We start from the raw sequence: 21,196 nt of genomic DNA, 5'->3' as shown, positions 1-21,196 counted from the left end.
GCCCTGGCTGCTAGAGATACTTGCAAGAAAACTTGTTTGCCAGTGAAATACTCCAAGCTGTAAATAAGTGGTTATTCATGAGTTAATTTCTTTAAAGAAAGGACCACCAATCCTCTCATTATCAGTTCAATATCACAAAGAGGTATGATTCCTTGTAGGGTGACAAACATTCTCTGATGATTGTTAGTTTTACTGTTAGCAATTCTCCTAATTCAGACAGAAATATGTTCCACTGCGGTTAATAAATCATTTTCAAAAGAAATTCTGTTTTGTACATTGGAATATAAATATTACCTAGTAGAAATATTCTACTTTGTAAAGCTTATCACCAACTTAAATAACACTGCAACCACTTGAGCAGCCATCAATGGTTGAATGATATAGATTATCATTCTATGGTCTACTGTAGGTGTGTCATTGAGCTAGCGCTTCTTTAAAATGAGCGTCTGACAACTCTGGGCTTCTAATCTAAGATACCTCTATGCTCTGCCAGGTCACAATAAGTAGACCCAGCATCAATGCAAGGAAGCAGATAACCCTACTGAGATGCGACGAGGAAGATACCTGTTCCAAGGTTTCGTTAGAAGACGACCGACCGTTACGGAAAGATTGTCTTCAAAATATATCTGGACATTTAGCAAAATCTCTATTCCAGTAGTCTTCTGTGAATAACCAGTCCATCTCACCACAATGTGGGTTGCGTCCTTCCTTGAACCAAGCGGGAGTCCATCCTGCCTGGGTCTTGTTCCTGTTCTTCCGACTGGCTCGCTGTTTCTCCTCCAGCCTGTGTTTCTCAGAGGATGCATTATCTGGAGATGACAACATCTTTCTGAATATCTCTGCTTCTTACTTCATCTGTCTACCCACACATCCGTTTTACAACCTTTAATATATTGGTTTCAATGCCTTCAATTTGGGATGGAATATTTTGCCAAGTATTTTTGATTGTTTAACTCCCTCCAGCTTTAGGCATGCCCAATCTTGCTAATGGATTACCCACCATGTGAACATTATTTAGTTACTACTTTAATGATTCTGTGTGATAAATGAAACATTTGCTGCCAAAATACTGAGTGTTTGAGTTTGAAGGAAAAATGAAATATTCCAATGTTCTACAGATATCTGTCATATTTTGGACTTCACTTACACTGGTCAAGTTGATGAACTGTCACTGTCAGTTGATGGTATTGAATAGTACAGAATATTTGACCAAAATCAAAACAAAAATGCTGCTTCTTAAATGTTTGTTTTCACAACCTCCCCCCCCCCCCTTTTTTAGGACTAATTGTTGCACAGATTTTAAACAGGAATTCAGTCAGAACAAACTGTCAAATATTAGGGACCTTTGACTTAACTCGACTAATTATTGTACATTCTTTATCGATGTCTTTTTTACATTATTTTGTTAAGTAAATCTCTCTACACTGTTGCCTTCCATTTTATTCTTCTTTCATAACCGTTGGATGTGGACAGGTTTGATTCCCTGTTACATCCTCCCTATTGAATACAGTATTAATATTTACAACACACAGGACACAAACTAACTCAAAATGTCGGTTTGCATCTATAAGTTAAGATAACTGAAATAGGACAAAATTACTGACAAAGAAAATGGCTAACAATAAAAAAAATTTAAAAAATCTTTTTGAAATATTTGAAATCATGAGAGTAAAGTAAATGTACCCCTACATGAAAACAAGGACATTGAGTCTTTAAGCTTATAAAAAAATATAAAAAAATAATAAAATAAAAATAATATTACCCTCAACTGCAGGCCAACTGCAAGAGCCAGTATAAAGGTAATAAACAGACGTAAATTTCTGACCAAATATGATTGCTCAAGGAAGAGTTTTAGGTTTGAAGTTTAGCTTGTGGGTTAGTTACTCACCAATTTCTCCGTTCTCCAGATGCCTTATGTCTGGCCTGAGACGACTGTCAGTGACGGGTAGTTGCTCTTTGATACCTTCACCAATTTCATTCAGTTGCATTGTAAAATTGGTGAAGTTGTAGTACTGCAAAGGAAACATACACAAACACATCATAAACTCCCAAAATTTAACCTCTTAGAATTTCTCATAGTTATATAGCAAAACCCTGATGATGACAGACCGGCCACATTCTATCGAGAACCATGACCAGAGACCAAATAATTAAATAAATAAATTCCTGATGACTTTCTAGAGGTGACTTACATCTTTGGCGTACTCTGGTCTCTGTTTGTTCTTCCAAACCAATTCTGCTTGGTCCATCTTGCCTTCTGGGACAAATTCAGACAAATTTCTTGGCATCTGAAAAAATTCAAAAGGTGTGAAGTTATTAGGTGGGAAGGATTTATAACAAACTTTGGCAGCAGTTGATTTGTTAACCTTAAACATACCGCACACTGAGGAAACTCGAATAGCATCGTGTGAGATTCAGAAGGCCAGGCAGTTTCCTACAGGTTAGGGGCAACCTCTGTTAAAAGAAAAGATATTTATTGCGACCGATGTAACAGTCATTCATTTCCTACCTACCTACCTACCTACCCCATCATGCCAATTTCAAGATACCTTCATTTGAAGATTATATTTCGTGCCAAACTTGGACTTGAGAAGCTCACAGATGTCACACATGGAATAACTACCAGCAAATATTTCTTTTATCTTTTTTGGTTTCACTTATCTTTATGTTTTACTCTTTATGTTTCACTTTATGTTTTGAAGGTTAGATTAGCTGTACATCTATGACATCACACTTGTTTGTCTCTCGTTTCCATTTTGGTACAGAATGTATGAACATCGTAAGAAACATATCTCACGATAACATGCTGGAATTTGTCGGCTAAGAGAGACCTTGGTTGGCCATCCAGTATTTGTAAGAGGCCTTCAGAAACAAATGATAAAGTAGGCAGTATATACTTCATTCTATATTCATAAGCTATTTACGATCATGTGTCATAACAATAGTTAATACAGAACATCACCCCCGTGTCCACTACTTGGTGACTTTTGTGGTAAAACACCTCTGCGTTCATGAAACTGAGACGTTGTTTTTTCCAGCTCCATTCTACAACCGGAACATTGTTATTTTAATGAACAAACGTATCTAATAAATCCCTAAACACTAAACTCTGACAGAAGGCTTTTATCATAGTTAGTTAAAGTCTAATGTTTCTTGTACCAACACAGCTAGATGACGCAGCAGACACACACGACTTCATCTCCCAGATCAAAGATTAACATACCAATGCCTGAATCACTGTCAGTACATTATCAATCCTTGTCAATAGTGTGTCTGTAATGGCAGTGGTGCGTCAAACACAAATACAATGTCAGTCTTCCGATTGAATGAGTTACATATCAGTGATTAGCTATTACAGTATCTACTCCTAGACATGAGGTACATCAGAGCCAAAGTATGACCTCTAACTCAAAAAGGTCTACAACAAATTAATCATATATATTGACAGGGAATATCTAGGCCTTTCAAATCTTCACAGCTCCAGTTTTATAAACACTTTAAATTTGATTGCAGAGTAGTTAGAATGATGCAAGGATAATCCTGTCATGGAGGAGATTTGGCACCTTATTTTCTGACTTGAGGGCGCTATATATTCAACTGTGCAGGGAGACTCCAGCACTGCTACACCATGCACATGTCTGATTGCAAATGTGTAACGTTCCTTGCTCAATAATATAGTGTACATTTATAAGTCTGTTATTGACATTACAGGTATCACCATGTGGTGAGTTACAAGACCAGTTACACTAGACAAGATTTATCCAGGAAGGACTCCTCGTTCTTGGTCATACCATATCTGATAATATCTAAAAACGTTATCAATACCTTATCGACAGGTGATGATGTACTAGTACTGATGAAGAAGTTGCCCCATCCCTGCGTCTCCGCATTCTGACTCTCCGTGCCTGCGTCGACAGGCATACAGTAGAAGTACTCGGGCCACTTTCCAAACACCTTCCGTAACTTTTTACCCCTGTAGAAAAAAAGAAAACTCACAGGTCTTCAGCATTCCATCATAGATAACAAACAAATTTGGAAAGGACTGGAAGAAGAAGCATAACTCAAAACTTGGTTGACAATTTCTCCTTCTTTCAAAGGTAGGTACTGCCAAGAAGGATGAGTATGTGTTCTTAGATTGGCCTACATTCCTCAAAGACAAGGACCCTCAAGGATCACAGAGAAACCCAGGGAATCAGAACCCAGCAAGTTAAAACAGAGTTAAAATGCAAATATATTCCAAACTTTTTTTCCCATCAACTTTTGGGCATTGAAGAGCTTAAGGCAAACAATCCAACGTGTTTCAATGAAACAGACTTAACAGTTGTCATCAATGGTATAACCATACAAGTTCACTATGGGGTCTACCACTTATCACACCACCCAACACTGCACACAGAACATAGTACAAAAACATTGATACGCTAAGATATAACACACTGCTAAATGGCTGGGAGCAATGTAATTAACTCCACCATGCCCCCCCCCACCCAATGACGGTCCTGAAATATTCTAAAAAGACACTGAAGAACCCCCGTTCAGTAAAATATAGATTGGCGGCACTCTCAAATATATACAAAGTGTGTTTCACATATTGGACGAAATATTGAATGTCATGGATCTGATTATGCAAAAGACAATGACACAGTTATTGATTTATTAATTCATGACTTACTTTTTGTCTATAATGTAGCCATCGACCTTGTGGAGATCTCGACCGAACCAACCTGCCGGTCTGAAGTTAAGAGAGCACTTGTGTCCCGTCCTGTGGTTGACTATTTCCGTGTGTCCGAAGAACTCAACCCAAAGTTTGCCAACAATGATGTTATGAATAGCCGTGTCCACACTATGCCACGTGTAGGCTTCGTTATATCTGACCAAAAAGGAAACAAATAAAAATGTGATACCCATTCATCAACACTACCAATTAATATTAGCCAAAAATATATATTCCTTCTGAAGACCAAACAAAAGCTTTGAAGACAAAAAGCCTTTTTTTCATACAAAAGAGTCTTCACTGAATCAAAACAATTAAATTATATCATTTAGGACAATTTTCTCCAGTAAATACTTTAAATCTTCATATGCTTTTAAAATTGGAAATGACTGGAAAATAATAAAAAATTAAAGTGACAATCTGAAGATAACCTTTGACCTTTAATTATTATTATGTAGACCCTAGAAAGCAACAGCAGTACATCTCTCTCTCATCATGATCATGAAAATTGTCTAAGGGCAAAGGTATCAGAGCTGCTTACTAAAATCCACTCAAAGCAAATCCATATGGTGGATTTTTGCATCTTAACAAAAAATATATAACTTGCCAACGGAGCCTGGTGACACTTATAAAAAAAAGCAGCTGCCTATCCTGTTCATACTTTTATTTATTATCTCATTGCAGTTAAGTGATCAACAAGTCCTGCCAGGTGTTCATTATACAGTTGATTAAATCTCATGAATAATTCATATCATCAAATTTTACATCCCACACTGGTCCTTAACCAGTCACAAAGTTGAAAGCAACCAATATTTATGATTTTCTTTTGGGGGGGGGGGGTAAAATTTTCTGATATACATACTCTTGTTGGAAAACGAGGGGAAAGTGCCCGGCCGTGAATCTTACGAGAGAAAATTTATGCACTCCATGTTTGAAATTCAGTAAAAATCAATAAAGCGTATGAGGATTCTAAGTGAGCAAGCACAGACAACAGCCTGGCCCGGTGTGCGTGTTGACCTAAAATTTGAACAAAAGCTTGCAAATTTCTGTTGTTAATTATCACAAGTTTCTTCTGGCAGAAATCGTTGGTCTCTAGCAGAATGTCTGTCATTTAAAAAAAAACAATGGATACTGATTGGTGTTTAGGATGCTAGAGGAAGGATTCTTTTTTTTATGAAAATCACAATTCTTCATGAAGCACAGAGCATTTTTGAAAGTTTATTATATTAGAGTACTGTGGGGTTTTTAGATAAGGAAAACACTGTGCAGTAAGGGATGCAATTTACACCTTTCGATACTCACCAGTCCTTGCAAAAGAAAGGTCAAGGCCCTTTCAGTATTTTAAGCTCTAAAGTAAAATATTGTATTCACTTCTCCATTGGCTTTCTCTTTCATTTTGTGTGACAAAATTTAGTGACACAAAACTATTAAACGTGTTTTGATTGTAACAGGTGTTTTGGAATTCAATCAAAGTATGCTAATATATTCAGTAAAGGTTTTTTATAACTACTTTACTTATCAAGTCTGACAGGAAATTGGTAAATATTATCAAAACATAAACTTTAGCTAAGGGGGCAAGTTAAATTTCCTCTTCCAAACGTATTACCCTTTGCTCCTTTCAGACGAATCGATTTGAAGAATCGTTACATTTGTTTTTTTGCATTCCCAAGAGACCTAGTTTAGTTAGAATTTGTCCCTTTCTCTATTTCACTAGAAGTCATGTTTTGTGTTTAATTAATTTGTTTAATTTACAACAAACAGGTCAAAAACAGGAGGTTAAACCAATTGTACACACTTTGAATGGTTAGCATCCTTGTCATAAAAGTGTATAGGCAGTTGGAGAAATTGCAGAAGGTTTGAAATTCTTGACTCACTTTGGCAACTCTACTGTTAGCACGCCTTTGGTTTGTAGCTCCACGTTCTTCCCCCAGAATTTTAGTTTAGGGTAGACGGAACCGTGATAGACAAAATGAGGAGACGACATGTGGAAGGCACTGATTGGTGGATGGTGGCTGACCTGCTCTAGAACCATCTTTACGTCAAGATCCGTCCTGAGAAAAATAAATGGAAAGTCATTCCATACATATTCAATTTGATGATGTATCATTTAACCATATCATTACGATCTTGCCTGGTGTCTTACAATACCCTACAGTGTGTCAGCACAGAGCTGTGTGGTTATGTTGAGTTTCAACGTCAGGCATGAGCTTTTTCCGCGAATTCGCGGAATATCCATGATTTCTTTTCTATCTCGGGGACAAAAGCTATTATCCTAACACACTGTAGCATACGCAAACTGGAGCCTATACCGCAAATTTTGCAAATTTACGCGATTTTTATTTTAACCCTGGCTCATCCCTGCAACGTAGTCCTTATAGACACCAAGAATGGAACATGTTTAGGGACAATAAAACAAACCCAACTAGGGGAAAGAAAGGTTGATTCTGGTCTCATTTATCGATATGAAACCAAGTTATTTATGCAATCATATCTTGTTCTGATCTGGAGAATAGGTCTTTGGATTTGCTGTGTTCATTCTATGCCATACTTTTCAAGAGAAATGTCTTTTATACATGATAACCAAATCTGTATGCCTTTCTCTGAGTTTTCTAACAATTACTTATTTGGAGGCTGTACAAAATTACGTATTAAAACAAATTTTCAGGCTATGAAAAGATATATCACCAGAAATAGTCATTCACCCAAGGGATATTTTGTGTTGGTAAGTTTGCTTTTTAATGGTTAATAAAAACCCACAAAGACCATTAGCTTCTGACTAGGTAAGAACTGGACAAGATTTATACTCCCGTGCATTTTTATCTCTTGCTGAGAAATTTATGGCGTTTTGGGATTTTAGGCGTTTTAGGAATTTATGGTGTCAATGCCAGTTTTAGGACGTGTCATATAACACTCAATATCATGGGACAGAAATACATGACGCAACCCAGCAAAAACTACACAAAACTCGTGAAAGAATTTCACCTTCATAACAACACAAGATTATCATTTTGTGTGCCCGGTGGGGAAATCACTTTGCTGCATATATGTGTTGTAGTTTACACCACTTGAGATTAGCAGCCATCCAAAACATTTTCTCATGGACCATGTCTCCATTAACTTTAGGTGCACTGTAGCTGAATGCAGCTGCTAGGAGGGTATTCGTCAGAATGACGTACAAACTTAGGAATGACAAAAACCACTCATTGTCCCACTTTTTTTATATTAAATCCAGCGGAAACCTCAGAAATCCGTATATCTTGCCGAAATTCAGAATTTGACTGTACGTACAGGGATTCCTTCATTTATCGTGCTGTGCAATATTCATCCACTCTGATCATTTTAGAACCTTTAATATAACATTTCAGTCATTGCTTATTGATTTTAATGTGTTAATCTGTTAAAAATGTTAATTACAATTTAATATATCTAAATTGTTTTATCACATTCGGTATTCTTTTCGATATTTGAGAAATATCTTTGAACTCCATTACATTAATAGTTGTTTATTCATACTGGTTTTAATCACATGCAAATGAACTGAAAGAAAGAACTCCTTGCCAAACTGATTTCCACAAATTTGGGTTTCTATTTTCGTTCCCATTGTCGTTGAGTAGTTTTGAACAAACATTGTACAGTTAAATAACAACCAACATCGTTTCAAAGGAGGTAATACATTTTTTGTTAGTTTCAATTTAAGTCTTTGTCATTTCCAGGAGTCCGGTTTCCCTTTCCTTTCAGTTTCACTAGAGAAACAAAACTAATACTTCCAAAGTTTTCTGTAATCATTTGCGAGAATTTGATTAAGTTAAGCGGGTTTTAGTTTTTCTTTCCAATATATTGCAAATTATTGAGTTGAATGTAAAAAGGGAAATTGCATTTTGTAGCAGTGAAGTGTACCACCTAGAAGAGGAAGTGAAGGGCAGTAGAGATAGCGAAAGGGGCAGAAAAGATGGGGAATGGGGTATGGAGGGGTGGGGGGGTGGGTATGGTAACAGCTATATAGTCAAGCCTTAAGGGTGCCACAAGCTGTGTTTTCAATGAACTTTGCCTTGCAAATGGTTAACATCCACAACAAGCCCATATGGTTAGTTTACATTAATTGATGTCTTAATGTTACACAATATGTCAAGTGTGAACAACAACATCTTTTGGAATGTTTGGCAAACGAGGTTGCTGGAGCATATTTCACATAACATCTGCTGCCTCACTGACTTATTAAATGTTACGTAGTGTTACGTGACCTTACCTCTCTAGTTGGTAGGTTTCACCTAACAGAGGGTTGAAAGGTTTATTTGTCCTGTCCATATTAGAGGCAGGTGAACCAACAACAAATGCTGCTACATACTGTAGGTAGGGATAAGAAAACATTGTATGAGGACATATTGGATACTGTTCCCTTACTGTAGGAAATAACAACGATAACATTAAAACGGTAATAAATCTATACTGCTACATACTATTGGGAAGAAGAAAACATTGTATGAGGACATATTGCATACTGTTCCCCCCGACTGTAGGGAATAATAACAATAACAGTAAAACGGTAATAATTATTTACTGTTACATACTATTGGGAAGAAGAAAACATTGTATGAGGACACATCGGATACTGTTCCCTTACTGTAGGAAATAACAACGATAACATTAAAACGGTAATAAATCTATACTGCTACATACTATTGGGAAGAAGAAAACATTGTATGAGGACACATCGGATACTGTTCCCTTACTGTAGGAAATAACAACGATAACATTAAAACGGTAATAAATCTATACTGCTACATACTATTGGGAAGAAGAAAACATTGTATGAGGACACATCGGATACTGTTCCCTTACTGTAGGAAATAACAACGATAACATTAAAACGGTAATAAATCTATACTGCTACATACTATTGGGAAGAAAACATTGTATGAGGACATATTGCATACTGTTCCCCCCGACTGTAGGGATTAATAACATTGTAACAAAAATATACTGCTGCATACTAAAAAAAAATATTAATAATAAATCGATACTGCATCATACTGTAGGGATAAAGAAATCATTCTTTTAACAGATATTGGATACTGTTCCCCCCTACTTAGAGATTAATAACACTAACATTGTAACAAAAATATACTGCTGCATACTAAAGAGTAAGTAATCTATACTGCTACATACTGTAGGGATACAGAGGAATGTTTCTTAAAGCTAAACACCTTTAAGACAATGTTAAGGAACAATATATAAGGTAACTAACTAATAGAGTAGCCTAGGTATGATTCACAACTGATCAATATACTGTACTGTATGGTATAAGTACCTAGCTTATTGTGATCCATGACAAGTTTTGACCTCTCCCCTACAATTTCATCTACACCTTCAGTTTTTAATAACTTCTTCGGTTTCAACTGCCTGTACCCTTTCATTTACAAAAGGGATAGTTTTCTTTGTGCCCTGGGAACTTTATTCATAGTAAACTTTTTGCAAGAACCCATACAATTCCTTATTGCTGATTAATGCTAAATGATGTTGTATTGTACAATTTGTTTGGGTAATCTTATGTTATTATCTCTACTCCTGCTGATATCCAAAGTCCATGTACTGTTCACATTTAAGAGATTAGGTTTTAACACAACAGTATAGGTGCTACACAGAAAGTAATCCGGAAGGCATAAAGAGTGTCATTAAAAGCCAACCTCAGCACTGTCCTAATAAACAAATGACAAAGTATTAAACCCTTTGTAGTACTATCCTAAGATGTAAGCAATATTCCTGCGATAGAACTCATTGTGTCCTTCAGATTCAGTCAGGTACTATAGAATGATCAACAACATTTGCATTCAATGCACTCAATGCACTCAATTCAGTCAGGTACTATAGAATGATCAACATTTGCACTCAATGCATTCAATGCACTCAATTCAGTCAATGCACTCAATTCAGTCAGGTACTATAGAATGATCAACATTTGCACTCAATGCATTCAATGCACTCAATGCACTCAATTCAGTCAGGTACTATAGAATGATCAACATTTGCACTCAATGCATTCAATGCACTCAATGCACTCATTTGCACTCAATGAACAACATTTGCATTCAAGGTATAAAGCCATGTAATATTCAACAACATTTGCATTGATAAGCCATGTCATATTCACACATAGTATCCCATAAAGCTGTAGTTATGTTGAGTTGTAACTTTGTGTTATTCTGACCAAACTATGTAAATTCACACAAACTACCTCATAATTACTATACTTTATGTTGAGTTATAACTTTGTGTTACTCTGACCAAGCATGTAATATTCACACATAGTATCCCATAAAGCTGTAGTTATGTTGAGTTGTAACATTGTGTTATTCTGACCAATCCATGTAATATTCACAAATAGTAACCCAAAAGCTGTATTTATGTCAGGTTACAATACACACAGTACCCCATAAAGCTCTAGTTTGTGTTTGGTTGTGACTCTGTGTCCCTTGCACTAACCATCTAATATTCACACACTTACCCCATAAAGCTCTAGTTTGTGTTTGGTTGTAACTTTGTGTCCCTTGCACCAACTATCTAATATTCACACACAGTACCCCATAAAGCTCTAGTTTGTGTTTGGTTGTAACTTCCTGTCCCTTACACCAACCATCTAATATTCACACACAGTACCCCATAAAGTTCTGTTTTGTGTTTGGCTGTGACTTTGTGTCCCTTGCACCAACATTTAATATTCACACATAGAAAAAAAAGTTGTGAAAACATTTCATGAATTCCATGCCACCAGAGTCATCTCCAAACGTTCTCAAGTATATTGCAATGAAGTAAATCCAGCAACCGATTAGTATTATTATTGTGGAACCAGTTTCTTGCCTTAAAATATGTTGCCTTCAGGCTAGAATGTATAGATTCACTACTTTTGATGAACAGAGAGCCTAACAATGTGAAGATGACTTTCAATTTGACTCTCGCATGAATTGTGGTTAGTAGTAGCAGGTAATAACTTAGTGTTCAATCTTTGTGAACCAATTTTGAAGGCTTTGAATTTTTCCCTATAAAATACTATGGTTCCTGTGAACAAAAACGACTATGTAAATCTTTGTACTACTTTACATAGCAACTCGATCATTTGCATCTACGTATGAGTATGCATGAGTACGTAGTACATCGATAATTCCACACTACCGACTGGATTGATCGGCCCACAATTGAAACAAAAAAATTTGCAGCCAAAGGATTTCATCATGACCTCTCTTGTGTCATGTACATACAACACTATGTGAAGTCAAACAGGTGTTGAAGACAAGCTAATGTAAACAATGTACAATCAACCAACCACAGTAATTAACCATGCAAATATATCTACAGCAGTGTGGCAAAGTATTGTGCATTATGTGTGAGCCATAGTGTAGATGACAAACCAACAAATAAACTGTGTTTGAGAGTCAGTATGTATATATCATGTGACAGGAAAGGGGAAGGAAGGGCTCGCCAATTTCAAAAGTACATTGATTACATACAGCAAGTTTGAAAGTGAAGAAAGCAATTAATTCATCATAATGCATTCTTTCCAGGCTTGGGGTAATCGTAATCAGTAATCGTAATCGATTACAATCGATTACATTTTTTGAAGTAATCGTAATCGATTACTTTTGTGAAAATTACCAAGTAATCGTAATCGATTACAAGGGCAAAGTAATCGTAATCGTATTACATTTATGATTACAGTTAAATTTGAATGAGAAGGGCAAAATAAGTAGAAATGATTAAAACTAATTCTTACTATTGGCTTTTAGTGTGACCAAAGAAGTGTTCCTGCTTCTAGAATTCTCTAGCACAATAAACATTTCAATGTTCATTGGTAAAACGTTAATTGTACTCATCTCATGTTGTGGTGAAAAAAGTTATTAAAATATTATCCTACATTCCATTGTCCAATAACCCATCCAACTTTGCACCATTTACACCTCTTTAATTAATGTAATTAACCTTGTTGCTGAAAAAATCACTGCAAATTAAGTATTTTGGTGGATCAGAATTTGCTTTACCAGAGTTGACCACTTTTTGGTTCCTTGCTTTAGCAAAAGGAACCTATGTAGTCAGGTTTGTGTGTGTGTGTGTGCGTGTTTGTGTGTGCGTGTTTGTGTGTGTGTGTCTGTGTGTGCATCTGTGACACTTGCTTGGGTACGCTCTATCTCAATAAGGGAAAGTTGGATTGAGGCCAAACTTGGACCATAGACCCGCCATATGGAGAAGGTGTGCCCTATTGTTTTTGGTGCCCACAAAGGTCACCAAAGGTCAGTTATGGTCCAAAAACCCAAAACATTAAAACTGCAATAACTCCCAGTGCCTATGTGCTACAAGGTTGATATTTTGGGACAAGTTGTGAACTGATTAGGGGAACATTTTGAAACTTAACGGTCATGTGATCTGAGGTCATCAAAGGTCAATTAATGTTAAAAAACTAGTATTTTTGCGACAACTTGAGAACGAATTGTCCGTTAGGGTTGGGAGTTGCTTCAATATAATCCAAATGTCGACCCGCATCTGGGTGACCCTTGACCTCAATTTGACCTCTGGTGACCTTTAAGCGTTTTTGGGATTTTTACAGTTTCGATGCTATTTTCAGATGTCAAAGGTACCTTCCGATCATAAATGTCAATAGGTTGACCCCTGTGTGACCTTCGTGTGCGAAGTTATACAAGGTCAAAGTTAATTTTCAGACATTTAATGCAATGCCTCCCAGTGCCTAGCAGTGACACGGTTGATATTTTGGGACAAGTTGCAAATGGCATAGGGGTATATTTTCAAACTTAACGGTCATGTGATCCGAGGTCACCAAAGGTCAATTAATGTTAAAAAAAAACATTTTGGGGGGAGAACATGGGCACAGAAAAAATGTTTGAATTTTTATAGTTTTGATGGTATATTCACGTCTCACCAATCAAATATGTCAATGGGTTGACCCCAGGTGACCTTTGTGTGTGAAGTTATACGAGGTCAAAGTTAATATTCAGACATTTAGTGCAATAACTCCCATTGCCAAGGTGTGACACTGTTGATATTTTGGGACAAGTTGCAAATGGTATAGGGGAATAATTTCAAACTTAACGGTCATGTGATCCGAGGTCACCAAAGGTCAATTAATGTTAAAAAACTAGTATTTTTGGGGGAGAAAATGGGCAAAGAAAAAATGTTTGAATTTTTACACTTTTGATGCTCTAGTTAGGTCTCACCGATCAAAAATGTCAATTGGTTGACCCCTCGGTGACCTTTGTGTGTGAAGTTATGTATACAAGTTCAAAGTTAATTTTTAGACATATAATGCAATTAACTCCCAAGGTGTGACATGGTTGATATTTTGGGACAAGTTGTGAATGGGGTGGTGGAACATTTTCAAACTTAACGGTCATGTGATTTGAGGTCACCAATGTTATCATATCTGTTGACCCGCTTGTAGGTGACCTTATATTTCTTACATTTTCGACGCCATATTCAGATCTCAAAAGTGCCTTCTGATCAAAAATCTGATTACAATTTGTGATCACAAAAGTGTTGGCTATAGTGTTGGTACTTTGTAGGACCACAATTACTTGGACTATTTGAGGGGGAATAAACAAAAGATAACTCGGTCTATACGGGGGGGGGGGAAGAGGAAACGTGCTAATCCGTTAATCCCAAGGGATTAGTCGGAATCAGCTAGCACGCAAGGAACCACAGTGCCCTTGGGCTCTTGTTGATGAAAATAATTTACTTTTACTTTGGCCTTCCATGTCCCATGTACTGTGGAATGCACCATTTCAAAGCTGTTTAGTTTTATTTTGGTGTTATAATGTAAAAGAGTTTTTAGTTTTGCTGCTATGCAGAAATTATTAGTTTACAAAATACAAATGACTTGGACTATTTGAGGGGGAATAAACAAAAGATAACTCGGTCTATACTGGGGGGGGGAAGAGGAAACGTGCTAATCCGTTAATCCCAAGGGATTAGTCGGAATCAGCTAGCAGGTAAGAGGATCTACAGTTCTTGCATCCTGTTCAGGGTGACCTTTCGCTCGCCACATAAAAAAATATTATGTGTATTGTCATATACCCCTACGCAAGGAACCACAGTGCCCTTGGGCTCTTGTTGATGAAAATAATTTACTTTTACTTTGGCCTTCCATGTCCCATGTACTGTGGAATGCACCATTTCAAAGCTGTTTAGTTTTATTTTGGTGTTATAATGTAAAAGAGTTTTTAGTTTTGCTGCTATGCAGAAATTATTAGTTTACAAAATATAGTGTTGCATGAAAATCTTCACTTGTTTTACTTTAGTATTTGTCTGTTTACTCTTTGTCTGTTTAAATTGTATTTTTTACTGGACTTATGGGTTACACATCTTAAACGTGTTAAGGCATAAATGTGTAATGCCTGGTAGGAATTGTAGATATACTTCCACAATTTTGTCCGTATATACTGTAAATGCCCTTCCTTTGCCCTATTTCATTGCCCTACTGTATTTCCCGGCAGAGAGTTATATTGAACAGATATGCAGAGGATTGTGCAAGTAACCACAATGTAATCATGATTGTAATCACGATTACATTACAATGTAATCGTAATCGATTACTCCAACTTTAGGCTGTAATCGTAATCGCAATCATACATTCTCAAGTAATCGTAATCGATTACATTCAGATGTAATCGCCCCAAGCCTGATTCTTTCACCCCTCGTCCCATCCCTTACCCCTTAGCTCACTCCTTCCCCCATCCCTTCCCTTCCCCCACTCCTATCCCAACTAATTTATTCATCATCGTCAGTAGCATGCCAACTTAAAAGAGGATGGATGCTTTCGTTATTATCATGACTTAATAGCAACAGGTGTATATTATTAGCACTTGTTTCTCTTTATTAACACAGAATTGATGATCTTCTACGGTGTACATAGATCTCAAAATGTAAGTACTTCCCTTTTAAAAGGGCAATAAAAGATTTTTTTAGCTTTTATCTAGATCTGTGAATTATTCAAACATTTGTGCCCCTATCAGATATACCTCAAAGGGACCTTTTGGTGATCCATCAGACCTAACATATTGTTAGTTGTGGATGATTTTTACACAAATTGTGTAGTATCTACTGTTGCTCCAGATGCTGCCTTCTTTCCTACCTATTCTATCCATGTATGATCCATAAAATGAAATCCTTCAATAAAATAACATAAAACAAGAACCGTTAGCAAACTGCTAAAGAGCCTGTGTAAGAAAATGTATAAAAGTAAGTAATAAGAAAAAAATATTAAAAAAAATAAAAAATAAATAAAATCATATCAAATAAAATAAAATAAAATAAAAAAGAAAACATGACTTACTTTCATACGATCCACAGGATCATCGGCTTGCCCGGCAAGAGTGAGTAACTCTGCCTGTTCCGTGTATTCACTACATCTCTGTAAGAAACTAAGAGGTTCATTTACATCTACTGGCATCGTAATTCTAGATAGATCTTTCCCGATGCTGTGTTTGAGAATCGTCCACAATGAAACCGGTCCTCGCTCGTTGGAAGAATACGGCAGTTTCTTCCTGTTCGGAAGAGAGAGTTAAAAGATACTCCAGTTAATATCACAAAGATCTGCCATGTCCAAAAACTGGATCACATTTAAACAAGTGCTGTACCTCGATTATCTCAACAATCAGGTTAGTTCCGTTGATTAACCACAACAAAACATTCACACAATGAAAGTGAACAACACTTGAGATATATGAAAGTCTGAAAAAGAAAAGTTAAGTAAACTGTTAATGCTTTACCTTGAACAGCCTTTAAGAACAAATTCTGGGCCTATGCCATTGCCAGGTTTGGTATTGTTTCCATTCAGATGAACGTTCTCCACCGCCTTCTCGATTTCCTCTGTGACATCGTCTTCCTCGTTATGAGTGACTTCCAGGCGATCGGATTTCATGTTTGCATAATTGTTCTGAGCGTTAACTGTGCTCGTTTCTACCCCGCTTACGGTAGACATCGCCTCTCGAGTGTCGTTCGGCCCTTCTTCATCAAACGTGACGCTCTCGAGACTGCCGTAGCTCCGGTCGCTGGAGAGTTCTGACGTTTCTGACCCTGCTAGACTGAAGTACTCATCTCGACTGATCGCCGAACGGTAGCTGGACGCCCTGCTCCTCCCGTATTGGCCGTCCGAAGAGATACTCTCTGTGAGGCTTGAAAATTCTGGACTCAATGGTAGAGCGGCCGACGTGAGGTGCTCTTCTAAGGAGTGATGTTCGTGGGCAAGGTTGGTGAGGGCCTTCTCAAAAGCTTCTGATCTTTCCTTCTCCTGTTGAAGCTGAGTTGCTCTCAACTAAAGAGAAGTAAAACAATATAGACAGAAATACAAGTTTAAAATAATTGTTACTGAGGGTAGAAAAAACATTAAGCTAAACATACAAAGATTTGAAATTTGGGATCCTTAACAAAACAACGTTACAGAGGAAATTACTAGAGGGTACAGTACATGTACATAATTTCACAGTACTCATGAGAAAGAGACAAGAAAAGATAAAATCTGATAAGATGACTAGCGGCTCTTTAAGTTCAATAATAAACCAACTGCATGGCAGCATTCTAGCTGTCCAAATGACCCTCCTCCAGCTGATAAAATATTTTATTAGCTAACAACAATTTGTTGTATACTGTCAGTGGGGGAGGCCACCAAAAGGAATAGATTTTCTCTCTGACCCACAATACTGAAGGATGATGTGTGAACAACGATGACAAATATCTGTTCCCAGGGGTAGTGTTATTATAACTACTGTACATTCTATGAAGCTTCTAACCCTAACAGTCTTGCACAAGTTCTTTGAATACAAATAAGCTGTAGGCAACGTCAGGAGGCATATCAGCTTGGGGATTGGTTATTTTGATTTAAAATACTCAGATGCTAGAAAGGGTATATGTGCTATGTATATAGTGGTAGTGTTAATAGTCTCTTCTGGTTTTCACAGGTATGTATATACTGTACATATCCCCCACTTCTCTTCATATAAGACTGAAATGGGAGTTCGTAGGCTATCATGTGCAGAGTACATCCAAGCTTTACAATTTTAGTATGTATGTATAATATTAACAAGGTTTTCTGAATTTGGCCATTATTGACCTCAAATTAACTCTGACCTAGATGTATAAGAAAGAGAAGAGAGATTTTGATGTCACTAACATGGATCCAAACACTTAGTACAGTATGATGTCCACCAGGCTTTTCTACTGTACATAAACACACACAAACACATACAAAATGGGGAAACATTACATTATTTTCCACATTTTCCACATATAGCTATCATTATATGGTAATTTATTTGGTTTTCTTGTTTGTTGTTAATCTTGCACCATGCAGCTTAGTGCTCACTTTATGATTCCCACATGGCCCAAGCCAACAAGCAGCACTGTATATCACTTATGTCATATCCGTACTAACATCCACTAACAAAACAAGGCAAGGAAAGTCCCCAATTGGAAACATATGTCGTAAAAACAAGAGCTGACTGTTAGTGAGTTTTCTTTGATGTTTACTAATAGAAATATATTTAAGAAGTTAAAATGAAGTAAAAAACACAAAAAAAAATGCCTAAAAGCACTGCACAAACTGAGGGCAACAGGATCATTATCGAACCCCTAAGATACAATTGCCCAGATACATGTGCATGTTCATAAGATAGATGTATGTGTCCACTCAGAAAAACTTGCATCCCTACAATCCTTCCTTTAAAACTCAAGCTTCAATGGCTGTTTTTCATCACAAAAAATTACAACTGAAACATACTTTTACACAAATTACTGTACTTTACTGAGCAACACTCAATTTCAGAGGGAACACACATATTGCGAGATGAAAAATCCTTTTCAGTTGGCTATCAGAGATGTTAGCTTCCCATAAGATTTATAAATTGTCCAAACTCATAACAACTGTGATCAAACCAATGGTTCAAGTATTATATGAGAAACAATGCAACCGTGACTTAGTACTGTGAGTGCCTTCTGTCGAAATTTTAGACAACAAGGCCTAAGTTGCCTATTTGCGTGCACAACAAGGCCCAAGGTGCCTATTGTCTATTTGTGTGCACACATGTGATAGCCTACGGTACAAACATCTCTATCTCTACACAGGGAAAATTAATGTTAAAACTGTGTTCATTGACCACTGAATATGCAAGAATGTTTGTAGACAATGGGTATGGGATTATTAGCCAATCAAAATACAAGAGGCTTGAGTAACATTGACTACTGTATTTCTAGTGCTCATGAAAATATCTCTAAAAGGTTGTTGGGCAAATTCTTCATATTTTTGGTGGTCAAAAGCTAAACACTGAATTAGGTTAAATCCAGGAAAATTGTCTGCAAATTTGGACAAATGGCAACCCTAGCTAAAGTAGAATCTACGCATCACTATGGCATATTTGTCACAGCCTTAATTCATAAACACATAGCACTATATGTCCTTGAGATTCTTTAGCAAAAACCTATTTGCTTAATAGCTTCTTGTTTTCTTTTCGCAACACTTTCAAGAACTGCCACACTAAACCATAAAAATCATCAGGGTTGCCTTTATATCGTAAAACCACCCATTTCTCACTAGCTGTTTTATCAGAATACCAGGGAAGAGCAGCCCATGAAAGTCTACAGCTACCCACATACACTAAACACTTAATACGCCCCAACGGCTTCCCTGGATGCTGCTCTAAAAATCAGCGACGGTCTCTTGACATTACTTTTAATATGTTAATGTATGCAAAGGCACATTCCAATGGGTTCTTATGTATATTGGTTAGTCACATACCAGTACGTTCACAGGGGCCAACTCTTGGTGATCCTGAATCTCAAACATTTAACTTCAATGGTTCACTGATGGCTTACAATGTCCACCAGCACATTAACAATGTTCGTTGAGATGCTCTCTTTTTTGCAACCAAAGCAATTACTGTACCATCAGTATCATTCCGCACATTTTACCAAGGATACGTGCAAACCAATTTTCTTTTCAAAATTGGAAAGGTGTAAGTTGATTACTACAGATGAGGATAATGGGGAGTCGTTGGGGGGAGGGGCCCCACATGATCCTTACCATTTATGTCTCAATCTCTATTGCCTCCAAAAATATTTCCAATTTTAAATATTAAATAAAACATTAATCTAGATGTTTCTGAGTCTCCAATTAGATTTTCTAAAGGAGCTCTTCATATCAAGGTCAAAACAAACCATTACATTGTATTTATCACACCAGCAACAAACCTGCAACTAAAAAGTAACCCCTTCACATTTTTTTAATATTTTATTCTAACATACTGTATCAAACGGTGGGATGAAGTGGTAGGTGGCTTTACTAACATCTTCTTTCCTATTAATTAATACTCTACCATGGCATCCAGGAAAGTGAAGTGTGCGACTGTATTTTAAATGGTTCAGGCGACTGGGTGTAGTGGTTTTGTGTATTCAACTAAATCCAAAGCTTATATGATCTACACAGTTTGCATATTTGGTTTTGTAAACTGTAGAAATAGAACTACAGAATTAACATTCCTTCCTTCCTATGGTATGTCACTCAAGCACACAAACACATGTCAGTCAACCCATATAAATCATACAGTATAACTGCCTTTCTTTACAGTGTCTACCACTTTCTACTTATACAGGTTTTCTCATAGTAAAGGACTGGTTGATTTGACACCTTGTGTTCACTTCATCATATTTAATGGCATTGAATCAAATTATTGAATTGGTCCAGACTAAGAAATATTTATACCTTATGAGCATTTGAGGTATTTAAAACTAACCAATTAACTAACTAACTAACTAACTAACTAACTAACTAACTAACTAACTAACTAACTAACTAACTAACTAACTAACTAACTAACTAACTAACTAAATAAATAAAAGGAAATAACATCTTGTGGTATCCTGTCTAGTTTATGAATTCTGTACAACTGAGTGAGGTTAAATACTGTACAAGCAGTGGGTGGAGCCTTTAGTTTAATACAAACTGTGTCATGAGGAAGCAAGCTGGATTAAGAAAAGACCCTTCAGATCTCTAGCAACAGCCTTAAAACAGATGATTATTGGAAATCAATGAAAATAGCTTGCTTAGTCATTAAAATTTACATATTCTGACCATTCCTTGACAAAATTTTCAGTTTAGATAATGGAAACATTTATTATGAGACTTTATTTACAAACTTTATCTGCATTAGAATGGATAGCTTTAGAGTTACACAGTTAATATTGGAGACTTTTGTAAATATTGTAAATATTAGGCAGGTAGTATACTTATTAACACATACAATCAAACATTTTCAGGTTCTCAAGCCATGATGGTGTCGCTTTACCAATGTCCAACTATTCTTATTCAGATCCACGGCATAAACATTGGCTTAAGTTTGTCAAGTTTAAACCTTCATTCCTTTTATATGTATAAAGCTTTTCCATCCTATCTGTTAGATTCAATATTTGATTTATAGCACTTTCTTCATATGA

The 21,196-nt window shown here is 36.6% G+C and overlaps 1 protein-coding gene across 3 annotated transcripts in view; it reads right to left on the bottom strand.

Annotated features, from left to right (window-relative positions):
* Nucleotides 1-429: 429 nt before the first annotated feature.
* The window catches only part of LOC139985075 (oxysterol-binding protein-related protein 1-like), a 66,981-nt gene continuing 46,214 nt past the window's right edge, over nt 430-21,196 (bottom strand). For all 3 annotated transcript variants that reach the window (XM_071999270.1, XM_071999271.1, XM_071999272.1), the window contains 9 exons: nt 16,483-17,027; nt 16,047-16,257; nt 8,961-9,058; nt 6,589-6,765; nt 4,673-4,870; nt 3,826-3,973; nt 2,193-2,288; nt 1,889-2,012; nt 430-809 (listed from right to left, as the gene is read on the bottom strand). In XM_071999270.1, the coding sequence (XP_071855371.1) occupies nt 616-809; nt 1,889-2,012; nt 2,193-2,288; nt 3,826-3,973; nt 4,673-4,870; nt 6,589-6,765; nt 8,961-9,058; nt 16,047-16,257; nt 16,483-17,027 (1,791 nt within the window). In that variant the 3' untranslated portion in view covers nt 430-615. The remainder of the gene's footprint in view (nt 810-1,888; nt 2,013-2,192; nt 2,289-3,825; nt 3,974-4,672; nt 4,871-6,588; nt 6,766-8,960; nt 9,059-16,046; nt 16,258-16,482; nt 17,028-21,196) is intronic.

The sequence above is a fragment of the Apostichopus japonicus genome, chromosome 17 (genome assembly GCF_037975245.1).
Source record: "Apostichopus japonicus isolate 1M-3 chromosome 17, ASM3797524v1, whole genome shotgun sequence".
Taxonomy (NCBI): domain Eukaryota; kingdom Metazoa; phylum Echinodermata; class Holothuroidea; order Aspidochirotida; family Stichopodidae; genus Apostichopus; species Apostichopus japonicus.
The sequence above is the reverse complement of the archived record's forward strand: the minus strand, read 5'-3'. Positions and strand labels throughout refer to the sequence as shown.